At 38.8% G+C, this 14,131-nt stretch overlaps 1 protein-coding gene across 15 annotated transcripts in view; it reads right to left on the reverse strand.

The window, feature by feature from the left end:
• The window catches only part of GPHN (gephyrin), a 664,399-nt gene extending 650,724 nt beyond the window's left edge, over positions 1-13,675 (reverse strand). For all 15 annotated transcript variants that reach the window (XM_003924444.4, XM_010335175.3, XM_010335173.3 and 12 more), the window contains exon 1: positions 13,591-13,675. In XM_003924444.4, coding sequence (XP_003924493.1) covers positions 13,591-13,654 — 64 coding nt within the window. In that variant the 5' untranslated portion in view covers positions 13,655-13,675. The remainder of the gene's footprint in view (positions 1-13,590) is intronic.
• Positions 13,676-14,131: the final 456 nt, after the last annotated feature.

Genomic DNA, 14,131 nt, shown 5'->3' on the forward strand with positions numbered 1-14,131 from the left:
AGGGCTCTAAAAGGTATTTTATACTTCATAGGCTCTCAATAAAGTTAACTACCATTATTTTCACTAATATGCAAAGATGTCCAAAATATGCTACAGAGTTAGGGAATGAAAAAAGTGCAAAATACTATGTATGAGCAAGAATCACAATCACAAATGTCTACCAAGGTCAGGCAACCAACATATATTAAATAGAAACTGGACAGTAAATCTAAACAACTATTATCATATGAGAAACATGTTGTGTGTTGCTGAATCTTGAGGCAAAAAGGCTGGGTGTGGTGGCTCACACTTATAATCCCAGCACTTTGGGAGGAGGCCAAGGCAGGCAGATCACAAGGTCAGGAGTTCAAGACCAGCCTGACCAACATGGTGAAATCCTGTCTCTACTAAAAACAAAAAAATTAGCCAGGCATAGTAGTGCATACCTATAATCCCAGCTATTCAAGAGACAGGCAAGAGAATCACTTGAACCCAGGAAGCGGAGGTTGCAGTGAGCCAAGATTGCACCATTGCACTCCAGCCTGGGCAACACGAACAAAACTGTCTCAAAAAAAAAAAAAAAAAAAGAGTAAAAAAAATAGGGATTTAATATGAAATATCTTTTTTTAAGCATTAGAAACAAATATGTTTTCTAAAATACAGTAGGGACTAATGAAACATGCATAGTAGTCAATTATGGCCAGTGGTCCATCAATTTGTAAATTCTGATGTATGATCCACAAACACATATTCAAATATATCAAATATCTGATTGTATACAAAAGAATAAACAAAAAGATTTTTTTAAGTGCTTAACACTGGAGAGAAACTAGAGAAGTAATGTAATGAGGCTTAATTTTGCATTTTACCTTTCTGTGTTATTACATGATAACACACAAATATACTTTAACAAATTTAACTAATTAAAAGCATAACATAATTTAGGAGCTTTCTCACTGGCAAATTTTTTAAATTTTCTTTTATATTTTATATTGACATACAATAATTGTACATATTTATGAGGCACATAGTGATGTTTCAATACATATAATGTATAGTGATCAGAGCAGAATAATTAATATATCTATCATCTCAAACATTTATCATTTCTTGGTATTGGGAACATTCAATATCCTGCTTCTAGCTATTTGAAACTATATATTACTGTTAACTATAGTCACCCTGCAGTACTACAGAAGACTAGAATTTATTAATACAGTCTAGCTGTAATTTTGTATCCTTTAACAAATTTCTTCGGATATCCCCTTCCCCTGAATCTTCCCAGCCTCTAGTATCCTCTGTTCTACTTTACTTCTGTGAAACCAACTTTTTTTTAGCTTCCACATAAGAGCACATGCAGTGTTTAACTTTCCATTCCTGGCTTATTTCATTTAATATAATGCTCTCCAGTTCCATCCGGGTTGTCATGAATAACAGGATTTCATTCTTTATGGCTGAATAGTATTCCATTATGTATATATACCACATTTTCTTTGTCCATTCATCTTCTGTTGGACACTTAGATTGAGTCTATATCTTGGCTATCATCAATAGTGCTGCTATAATAAATATGGTACAGATGTCTCTTCCATATACTGCTTTCCTTTTCTTTGGGTAAATGCCCAGTGGTGAAATTGCTGGATCATATGGTAGTTCTATCTGCAGTCCTTTAAAGAACCTCAATATCGTTCTCCATAGTGGCTGTTCTTGTTTACATTCCTTCCAACAGTATATAAGAGGTCCCTTTTCTCTACATCCTTGGCAGCACTTGTTCTTCTTTGCCATTTTGATAATAGTGATCCTAACTGGGGTGAGATAATACCTTACTGTGGTTTTGATTTTCATTTTCCTGATGATTAATGATGCTGAACATTGTTTGATATATTTTTTGCCATTTGTGTAACTTTTGAGAAATGTCCCATTTTTTTTAATCAGATTGAGTTTTCTGCAGTTTTGTTTGTTTGCTGTTGAGATATTTGGGTTCCTTGTATATCCTAAGTATTAATCCCCTGTCAGATGAACAGTTTACAAATATTTTCTCCCATTCTATAGGCTGCCTTTCATTCTGTTGATTAGTTCCTTTGCTGTGCATAAGCTTTTTAGTTTGCTATAATCTACTTGTTTATTTTTGCTTTCATTACTTTTGAGGTCCTATTTATAAAATCTTTTCCCAGACCAATGTCCTGAAACATTTCCCTATGTTTTCTTCTAGCAGTTCTATAGTTTCCTGTCTTACATGTAGGTCTTTGATTCATTTTGAGTTAATTTTTGTACAGAATAAGAGGTAGGGCTCTAGTTTCATTCTTCTGCATATGGATATCCTTTTCCCCAGAAACATTTCTTGAAGATAATGTCCTTTCCTCAGCAAGTGTTCCTGGCAACTTTGTCAAAACTCAGTTGGCTGTAGATATGAAGATTAATTTCTGGGTTCTCTATTCTGTTCTTTTGGTCTATGTGTCTGTTTTTACACCAGTATCATGCCGTTCTGGTTACTATCACTTTGTAGTATATTTTAAAGTCTGATAGCACAATGTCTCCCAACTTTGTTCTTTTTGTTCAGGATTACTTTGGCTATTCCAGGTCTTTTATGGTTCCATACAAATTTTAACTTTTTTTTTTTTTTTCTATTTCTGTGAAGAATGTCATTGGTATGGAATGTCACTGATAGTACTGCACTGAATCTGTAGGTTGCTTTGGGTAGTACCTACTTGCAGTTTAATTCAAACTTAACTTCTACAATATGGATATTAATTTTATGAAAACATTATTTTTAAAGTTTGCACTATAATCAAAATGTCCTGTACTGACTCTTAGGTGAAAGTAAAGAAGGGAGCACCACTGTGTAAATGTCTCTTCATCTTTTTACATCTGAAAGTAGTGTTTTGTTTTTTGAGACAGAGTCTCGCTCTGTCATCCAGGCTGGTGTGCAACGGCACAGTCTTGGCTCACTATAACCTGGCACAATCTTGGCTCACTATAACCTCTACCTCCTGGGCTCAAGTGATTCAACTGCCTCTGCCTCCCGAGTAGCTGGGATTACAGGCACGCAACACTGCACCCAGCCAATTTTTGTATTTTTAGTAGAGACAGGGTTTCGCCATGTTGCCCAGGCTGGTCTCAAACTCCTGACCTCAGGTGATCCACCCACCTTGGCCTCCCAAAATGCTGAGATTATAGACATCAGCCACCGCACCCAACCAAAAGTAGTATTTTTACTCTATTCAGTTTCATATGTACAAGATATCCAACAGTTCTTAACCATTAATTAGACTTTAAAGATTGTTAATTTCGAGTGCACTTTAATGTGTTTTTCAAAAGAACAATAAAGGAAACATGTCATTTTCACTTAGCATTCAGATTGCACTTAATCTCTTTCACTCATAAGTTTCTGCATTTTTATTAACATTTGCGGCATCGGGCAGACACATTCAGCCATGATCCTAACATCACGAGGTACTATACAAAGAAATAAAGCTATTTATTATAGTAATACCTACTCATTTTCTGATACTCTGAAAATAAAGTGAAAAATATCTGCTTTTAAACCCTCACTTCACGTCTAACTGGATGTAATATCACAAACAATTCTTAGCAAGTTTATGTAGTTCCCAAGGATATAGATTAGAAACCAGAAGAGGAAGGGCAAATGGGTAAAACCTGAAAAGCAAAAATATTACGGAAATATACTATCACTTCCCAGTAACAGAAACTGAAAATAGAATGTAGAAATATAGGCCGGGCACAGTGACTCGAGCCTATAATCCCAGCACTTTGGGAGGCCAAGGCAGGTGGATCACAAAGTCAAGAGAATGAGACCATCCTGGTCAACATGGTAAAACCCTGCCTCTACAAAAAATACAAAAAATTAGCTGTGCATGGTGGCATGTGCCTGTAATCCCAGCTACTCAGGAGGCTGAGGCAGGAGAATTGCCTGAACCCAAGAGGTGGAGGTTGCAGTGAGCCGAGATCGCGCCATTGCACTCCAGCCTGGGTAACAAGAGCGAAATTCCATCTCATTAAAAAAAAAAAAAGAAAAGAAAAAAGAAATATAATTGCTGGCCAGGCATGGTGGCTATCGCAGCACTTTGGGAGGCCGAGGCAGGTGGATCACTTGAGGTCAGGAGTTCAAGATCAGCCTGGCCAACATGATAAAACCTCGCTTCTACTAAAAATACAAAAATGAGCCAGGCATGGTAGCACACGCCTGTGGTCCCAGCTACTCGGGAGGCTGAGGCAGGAGAATCGTTTGAACCTGGGAGGTGGAGGTTTGCAGTGAGACAAGATCACGCCACTGCATTCCAGCCTGCATGAGAGTAAATGAGACTCCATCTCAGAAAACAAACAAACAAAACTATAATTGCAAAGCACAGTCATATTTGTGCTTGAATTCTGCCACTACCACTGCCATTGATGTACTCTTTACAAAGTTACTTAACCTCTCTACTGCTCAGTCAATATAAGAGTAAGACGGTACTTAATAAAAATTGTAAAGTTTAAATAACATATCCAAAGTGCTTAACATAAATAAAACATATAACTGACTAATAAACATTAGCTAAAATTATTTAAACCTGATTAAACAGCAACAAAAAAAATTATGTTTAATATCTTCTATCTTAGAAAGCAGGAAATATGTTGTAGTTTAAAAATTTATATCAAAGGGCCAGGCACAGTAGCTCATGCCTGTAGTCCTAGCACTTTGGGAGGTCAAGGCAGATGGAACATTTGAGGTCAGGAGTTCAAAACCAGCCTGGCGAACATAGTGAAACCCTGTCTCTATTAAACACACACACACACACACACACACACACACACACACACACACACACGCGCAGAACCAGGCATGGTGGTAGGCGCCTGTAATCCCAGCTACTCAGGAGACTGAGGCAGGAGAATTACTTGAACCTGGGAGGTGGACGTTGCAGCAAGCTGAGATTGTACCACTGCACCCCAGCCTGGGCAACAGAGTGAGACTCCATCTCAAAAAAATAATAATTTCTATTAAAAAAAAACCCGGCTTGACATAAAAACAGTTTTGGTACTTGTACTTGTTATCTACTTAAAAAATAAAATATAAAAGCACTTTATTCCTTTAAATCGTCAATATCCAACTTTAATGAATAATGTTTTCATGGTAGTGCTAGAATATATGCTCCAAAACAAGAAAGATTGAATTGTCTTAATCACTATTGTATCCCTCACTTAGTATAGAGCTTTGGTACGTAGTAGGTGTTGAATATTTAATATATTTCATTTCTCACATTAACCCAACAATGTAAACATACCCCCATTTAAAGGTAAGGAAACTGTAGTAAAATGTTATTATCTTGAAAGTGGGGCCGGGCGCGGTGGCTCAAGCCTGTAATCCCAGCACTTCGGGAGGCCGAGGCGGGTGGATCACGAGGTCGAGAGATCGAGACCATCCTGGTCAACAAGGTGAAACCCCGTCTCTACTAAAAATACAAAAAAGTTAGCTGGGCATGGTGGTGCGTGCCTGTAATCCCAGCTACTTAGGAGGCTGAGGCAGGAGAATTGCCTGAGCCCAGGAGGCAGAGGTTACGGTGAGCCGAGATCGCGCCATTGCACTCCAGCCTGGGTAACAAGAGCGAAACTCCGTCTCAAAAAAAAAAAAAAATGGGAGAAGAGGTATAACTTTTGACTCCTATTAGTGTCTTGATTGGCATAATCAACTTTCACACATAAGAGCATTTTTAGAATTTTTTTACCTATAATTTCAAATTTTTAAGGTATCAAATTTCATTAGAATAATCATACAAATGATACAAAACTAAAGCAATATACAAAATTTAATACTATAAAACATCTCAAAAACACGTCATTATAAATATTATCCTGTTACCAGAAAAATATACCTTTTAAATATACTTTTTAAAAACTATTCAACCCTACTTCATCTACCCTGAAATGTCATTTTAGTAATAATAGCAAAGTTCTGGTTTACTTAAGTGTTTCCTAAGGTACTATATAAATTTCATACCACCCAATTTTTTTATTAAACACCTTCGATTCAATTACTTAATTAACAGATGCTATGACAGAAAGGCACAAAAGAAGTAAAGAACACAACCATATGTCTCAAGAACTTTAAAATCTACTTTGAGTAAGACTTTGAATACATGAAACAGCAGCATATTGCTCCAAAGCGACATACAAAGAGGAAGGAACCAAAAATGACTGAGTATCTCAAATGAAAATGCTAGGCATTTCCACATGCATTACCTCTGTTAGTTCTGTAAACTCTGTAAGTAGATATCGCCATTTTCATTTTGGAGAAGAAAACTGAAATTCAGAGAGGTTAAATGACTTCCCAAAATAAAGGGCAAATGAGGGTCTGAAATCCAAGTCTAACTGACTCCAAAGTTCTTTCCTTTTTAAGCTACACCATGCAGCCTCCCATATGCAGATGATTATAGGGTATAGACAACATTTACAAACATTGTAAGGAAAATAAAGAAAGGCATCATTGAAGAGAATTTCAAGAAAAGATTTTATTGACAAAGTAAGTCCTGAGCTGTCTGAACCTAAGACTGCTAATAATAAAAAGATTAATGTCACAAAAATTTCTGAATAAAAACACTAAATTTCCTTCTTTGATCATTCTTATATTTCTTATTCTCTTGCATTTTTATGTATAACCTACCCCCCTCTATAATCATTCCCATTATAAAGATAGAAATAAGTTAACTAGGTCTAATATCCTATATTTCTCTTTCCTGCTGGTCAGAATGCTAAAAGATAGAAATATATATTGCCATGAGAACCTTGAAGTGATCTTAAAGAGTGATTTCTTCATTTTAGTGGTAAGAAAACCTGAGAAAGGGTTATATAATATACTTAAAGTTATAAAACTTTACTAGCCAGAATAGTATGAGAACATTGTTTTTTCAGTGTTCTTTCTATGATCCAGTGCTCCTTAATTTTTTTTTGCCAAACTGCCAGTAACAGAAGAATGATGAGATCTGGAGCTCACTTGAAATATATGGGTTCACTTGAAATTTCTATGAAGTTTATGGTTTCATCTTAAAACCTCACATGACTTCTAAACTTTTTTCCAATTTACTCATGCTTACCTTAATATTAAAGATATTTAAATTAATACCATCAAGTAAAATTGGTACTTAAAAAATTTTGTTTGTTCCCACAGCTTAGATTCTAAATCTTATGGTATCCATTGACACAATGTCATGTACCTCAGTTTAAGAAGCATGCCCCAAATTATGGTAACAACACTTTCACCATATACTTGCTCCTTTATTTTTCCTTGCTCCTTTATTTCTCAAATTTAGAATTCTTTTTAAAGCATGGTAAATTTAATCATACTCTTTATAAATGTATAAATACTGACAAAGCTACTGTTAAAGTTGCTGGGGCTGTTCAAACACAAAATTTTCCAGCTCTACTTAGTTAAAATTAATTGATTACAATTTAGTTTATAAATTCACTAAAGAACCTGGATAGAGCTTCTACTTAGCAATACTTCACTAGACATTTCCTTCTTGAGATGTCACTCAAAATAATTTTTTAATGAAAGTAAGATAATATGCCATTCATATTGACTACAGTCCCAATTACTTCTAAGCAGGTTAAACAATCTTTTCTTCTTCCTTGGTATTTATCTTCTCAGCCCAGATGCGAAGGAAGAAATCCTTTGTGGTTTCACTACTTTCTTTTTCAGGATCTTTTTTTTTTTTTTAACATTTCAAATTCCAAATACACTTCATTGTTCTTCAATTCTATTTACAAAACAGAGTAATAAATTTTATCTATTTCACTGACTGTTTTTAAAAACATCGTGTTCAACTTAGCCAGGAATGTATCACCAGTAAGAGTAAAAATAGACTCTTATTCATCACTTTCTCCCTAAAAACATACCGTTGATTTTCTACTATATGCCTGTTTGAAGTCAAACAGTCACATGTATTTTTAATATATTTAAAACTCTTACTGTATAGCAACTAATATCACTAATATGGCGATGACAGTATTAAGTATATTCACTTTGAAGTCAGTCATGTGTGGTTTTTTTTTTTTTTTTTTGGAGACAGAGTTACGCTCTTCTTACCCAGGATGGAGTGCAATGGCGCAATCTTGGCTCACTGCAACCTCCGCCTTCTGGGTTCAGGCAATTCTCCTGACTCAGCCTCCTGAGCAGCTGGGATTACAGGCACGTGCCACCATGCCCAGCTAATTCTTTGTATTTTTAGTAGAGACGGGGTTTCACCATGTTGACCAGGATGATCTCGATCTCTTGACCTTGTGATCCAGCCACCTCAGCCTCCCAAAGTGCTGGGATTACAGGCGTGAGCCACCGCGCCCGGCCCATGTGTTTTTAATATAGTTAAAATTCTTACTGTGTAGCAACTAACACTTTTTCAAGTCTTTGACCAATGATGAGAGTACTAAGTATATTCATTAGAAATTAATTTAACATTTTCCTACTTTGACATAACATTTAATTCTCTAATACATTGCTTCCAACAAAAAATTCACAAAGGAACAATCTAGTTCAACAAACAGGCTTCCTTTCAACAGTCATATAGATCAGTATTAAAAACACATATTGAAAACAACAGGTAAGTTTGCCAGAACACACAATTCCACTTAGCAAGATGTAATATAATTTGCCTACTTAATGATATCTATTCTCAAAACAGATATAATATGTATATATCCTTATCAATAAATGGGCTTTTCAGAAAATAATATTGACACATAATATATAAGAATAGGTTTTAAGAATGTAAAAAAGTAAATGCTTAAACAATTGCAGTGTTATAAGAATAGCATCTGCTTGGCTTAGAACTTGTTTTTTTAATACTTTGAATGACTTCATTTATGAATAACTGAAATACTCCCTACGTGTTACTATAATATTTTTGGTGTTCTAATTTACAATTAGTCTTTTACATAATCAGTAGTACCTAGTCTTCTATTTGTTCCAGTATTGCTTACTGATTTCAAATCAACAGGTTAGTGCAATTAAAATGTATATAACTACAGCAAAAATATGATTTTTAAAAATGCCCTTTCCCAAAAATTTGTATCTTTTTCTCGCTCATGCCACTATTCATGACAATTTAGGTAATGGATTATCATCTTTAGCTAAGTAACTTGGCATCAAACATTAGCTGTAGCTAACTAATATGATACTAAGTAGCCGATGGAATAGATTCTACATTACATGCATACATGTAGTCATTATTTTCCTAGTAATGTTTCTGCAGAGCTTTTACAGTGGTAAAACTAGTATGGTGCTTTGATAAACAGCTTCTTTCAAAATAGAAAAAACTATGTGAAGAGTGACACATTCAAGATACTGACTTTAAGTATAGGCTGGGCACGGTCGCTTACTCCTATAATCCCAGCACTTTGGGAAGCCTAGGTGGGTGGATCGTGGGTTCAGGAGTTCAAGACCAGCCTGGCCAATATAGTAAAACCCCATCTCTACTAAAACACACACACACACACACACACACACACACACACACACACAAAACTGGGTGTGGTGCAGTGCGCCTGTAGTCCCAGCTACCTGGTAGGCTGAGGCAGGAGAATCACTTGAACCTGGGAGGCGGAGGTTGCAGTGAGCAAAGATTGCCCCACTGCACTCCAGCCTGGGCAACAGAGTGAGACTCCATCCCCCAAAAGAAAAAAATTAATTCTACATCTCCCCCTCATCTTGTTTCTAATTTTAAAGTAGCAGATACTTGTTTATTTGTTTCACGTTACTCATTAAGCACATTACCATTAGTCTCTGCTATAAATAGTAATAGAAGTACAGAACATTAGACACACAAATATTTCAAAGTATACCTTAGGTCACCAAACACCATGTAACTTTCATTTCTGTTAAGACAACATAAGACAGTTTCAAACAAAGATATTATTCTTAAAGATGGAAAATAATATTCAAAATAAAAATGTCTCCATATACAGCCTATTTTATATACATATATGTTCTCATTTTCCTGATTTAAAAAATTAGTTTAAGTAGAATATTCATGTTACATTAATTATCATAATCTCATTTTCAAGTGCTTAATAATTCAAAATAATGAAGCCAGGCACGGTGGCTCACTTGTGTAATCCCAGCAGTTTGGGAAGCCAAGGTGGGTGGATCACCAGGTCAGGAGATAGAGACCATCCTGGCCAACATGGTGAAACCCTGTCTCTACTAAAACCACAAAAGAATTAGCTGGGCGTGGTAGTGTACGCCTGTAGTCCCAGCTGCCTGGGAGGCTGAGGCAGCAGAATTTCTTGAACCCAGGAGGCAGAGATTGCAGTGAGCCGAGATTGAGACACTGCTCTACAGCCTTGTAGTGAGATGCCCTCTCGAAAAAAAAAAAAAATATCAAAATAATGAAGTAAAAAAAATGCTTCTGCTAAATATTTCCCTTTCTACCACTATTCTTTCATAAAACTAATACAGTTAATTCATTTGATAGGAAGTCTCAACAGACTGTGGTAAATTTGGCAAATTCATAACTGAAATGAAGATAACAAAAACATCTAAAGGATGAAAAGTTTCAAAGTAACAAAATTACCTAAAGGACAAAAAGTTTCAAAGTACAGGTATTTTTCAACGGGTAATAAAAAATGTCACAAAGAAGTCAATTAAAAACTTTAGAAATGACAATATGACTTCACAAAATACTAAGTAACATATTGTAAAAATGTGTGTGTGGGTAGATCACACTTTCCACTATCTTTGTAAAATACTGTAGATGTAGATAAAATACTTCAGAGTAGTATTATGAAGCATGCCAAGGAGATTTTTAAAAAGAGGCCCTCCACCTTTTAAGAGAGTCACAAGTTATAATTTATGAAAACTACAATTCAACACAACTTTCTTTAGTATGAAATCACAGTACTTGAGTTCAGTAAAGAATAATTCTACATGATTAAAACCATAATACTTGAAGTTCTAGAATACACAAAACTGTATAATACAGCTTCATTTTTGTAAGTTCTTTCCCCCAAATCATATGGTGTATCAGGCAAGACCACAGAAATTAAGCTGTTGATAATGAAACTCACTAGTTACAGACTGAGAAAAATCAATGTTATTTCCTCTCCATCATAGTAAACAACATCTGTATCAATAATTTTTCAAGAAAAAGTCTGAGTTATTTCTGACTTCAAATATTCATGTTATCATCAAAACCTATTTTCCACTATGATCACTTTTTCCAAATCTGCAGCTGCCTTTTCATTCCTTCAGCTACAACCTTGTTCCTGGCCCTAGATTTTTCGCCCTAGACAACTATACCTCATTCTCATAAGATAGCTTCCCCTGATTGCCTTTAATTCCACTGTCAATGTTAATTATTATCTTCTCTCTGACATTTTACCTATGCCACCTACCTATTCCACCTGAGCTTTTCAAGGCCTTTACATTGCGTTTTTATTATGCTCAGGAGCCTCATCATCAAATACATATTTATGTATAAGGTGGATGCTGGCTTTCAACTCCCCTTAAAATTGCTAGTTTCTTCTTGACTCTAATAAATGTACTGAATCTTACCTTCAGGTAGTCATATTTGCCCCTAATCCATCTAAATATGGAATTTCTTTTGCAGTTAGCCCCAAACTCATAGGTAACGTATTTAGAAAATCTTTATACAATAATTACATACAATGTTTCTTCACTTGTTTGCATATCAATGTTACCCACATTAGACAGTAAGGATACCAGATAAGGACTGCATCTTTCAAAGCAGTCTTTACAACACCTACCTGCTATGTCACTTCACAAAGGTAAGATGATTCATTAAATGAAGCTAATATTTAATGTGAAAGCTTAAGTAAAAAAAGTTCATTTAGAAAATATTTCTACGGTTTAACTTTTAAACATCTATGGCCTTTTTTATTTCCACAGACAGGTGACATATTTTGGTTTCTCACTACTCTATTAATTGTCAAAAAAAAAAAAAAAAAAAAAAAAGGCTAGAATTTAAAGTGCAAGTTGAGGGTAGATAAAGGATATACTCTTTCACATCCCGCCATCAGATTATTCGAAAATTGGCACTATCAGCTCCAGAAATTCTAAAATACAACTGAATCTTCACATAACCAAACAGTTTCAGGACCAAAAGAAGAGAACAGCGCATCTTCGGATTTGGGGGTTCCCTTTTCTGCAACTGGTTTAGACTAGTTTCTCTATCTCAGGGTCTTTCGATTAGGAAAATTCAATTAATCGCCATCGACATACCGAAAGAATACCGGGGAAAGGCAATCCTTTACTTAAAAAAGAGAAAAGGGGCCATTGGATATCCCCTTTTCATAAAATTCAGCAGCTAAATTAAGCTTTTCACTCAGTATCTACCGGCAGTCTCAGACATTTTTTCCTGCCTAATAATAAAAGCAAGTCTTAATGAATTTAGTCCCTTCTCGAGCACCGTCTCAACCTGTCAGAATTTGACAGTTAAAAAAAATTAAAAAAAAGAAGTAAGGGAAACACTAGGATTCCCGTCCACATTGCTTCTTTTTCCGAAATCACATCACTGAGTCTTGGATTTCCTTCACTCCAAAGTAAGCCCTCGGATTCCAAATATAGTTCTTTAACCCCCGCCTCGCCACTCAATTACACATAAACCTTGCCACCAACAGAACCACAGCTGAAACCCCTACAAATCGGCTCGCTGTTCATCTTGGAAGTCATGCCCTGCAGCAACTGCCGATCGCCGAAGTGACGGATATTAACCAAATTCAGCGCAACAGAATCAGACATGCAGAGCACACACGGCTTCCGCGAGGGAGGGAAAGGCGACCCGGGAAAGGTGCGCTCCTCAGCAGCCTCGGGACGCTCCAACGGGGTGGGGGTTCCCAGAAGAGAGGGGGAGAGAAGCCCGAGTAGGGGAATCCTTCCCTCTCAAGTAAAAAGAGCTGGATCCCCGGCCGCAGGCTGCAGCCAGTCTTCGCTAAGGAAACGACGAGGCAGACAGAGGGCCCCTTTGCTCGGAAAGACAGAATGCAGACACTTTCCGACGTCCGGACGCAAGCTGATCCCCAATCTCCAGAGGGAGGCGAAGGGTGCCCCAAGGGTGGCTGAGGGGATGCCCGGCCCGCGAGGGACAACCCGAGGAGGAGCAGTTTCATCTGATTAACACCTGAGTCGCGTCCGGGCAAGCACAGCTAGCGGTGTGGGGCCGCCCGGGTGGGGGGAAGGGGAGGAAGGGGGTGGAGATGGGATTCCCCCCTCTGCCAAAAGAGCATTAGCGGAGGAGGCGCCCCGGCCAGCCGAGAGCGGCGTGCTTCAGACTGCGGAGCCGGGATCCCGCCGCCTGCACCGAGAGCGCGGAGCCCCGCAGCGCCCTCCGCACCGGCCCCTCGGTCTCCGGGGGCCAGGGACTTCGTCTGCGAAGGCGCTGGGGCCTGACATCCCACGGAGTCGACCTAGGCTCCTGGGGGGCTGGGAGGGGGACCCGCGGGAACACCCACAATCTCAGCGGTTGTAAAATGCACCTCCGCGGTTCCCGTCTTCAGCCTTCCCTCCTCCCGAGGCCGCAGGGAAGGGCCACCACAGGCGAAGAGCCTACGGCAAGTCAGGGACAACAGCCTCGGCGGTCCCGAACCACCTCCCCCGGTTACCTGTGAGGACTCCGACGCGGATTTGATGGTCGTGGTTAGTGAGGATCATTCCCTCGGTCGCCATGTTTCCCAGCGCAGTCACCGCACTGGCAGGAGCCGGGAGAAACCGGAGCCCGGAGCGCGCGGGCCGGGAGCGCGCTCGCCGAGGAGAGCGCGAGGAGAGCGGGGAAGGAGGGGGAGGCCGCAGAGTGTTTGGTGGCCTGCGTGGGGGAGAGGCCGCGCCGGGACTGCGCGGGTCCGCGGGAGGGGGCGGAGTCAAGACACGCGACCCTCAGTCCAGCGAGAAGGAGGCAAGTTGGGAATGGGGGGCGCGGTGGCCTCACGGGGAGAGCGCGCGGAGGCGGCGGAACGAAGCAGGAGAGAGTCGGGCCGTTCTGCGGAGTGGGAGACCCAAGGCAGCTAGATGGCAGGACTGAGAGGAAAGGAGAGCACACGCTCTGGAGGTTGCGGGGGCGGACTCGGGGACAGGGGCGGAGCTACACCCAGAGGCGTGGAACTCGTGGAGAGTGAGGGGAGGAGTCAGAACTCGGGTGCTGAGTAC

This window comes from Saimiri boliviensis, chromosome 2 (genome assembly GCF_048565385.1).
Source record: "Saimiri boliviensis isolate mSaiBol1 chromosome 2, mSaiBol1.pri, whole genome shotgun sequence".
In the NCBI taxonomy this organism is placed as follows: domain Eukaryota; kingdom Metazoa; phylum Chordata; class Mammalia; order Primates; family Cebidae; genus Saimiri; species Saimiri boliviensis.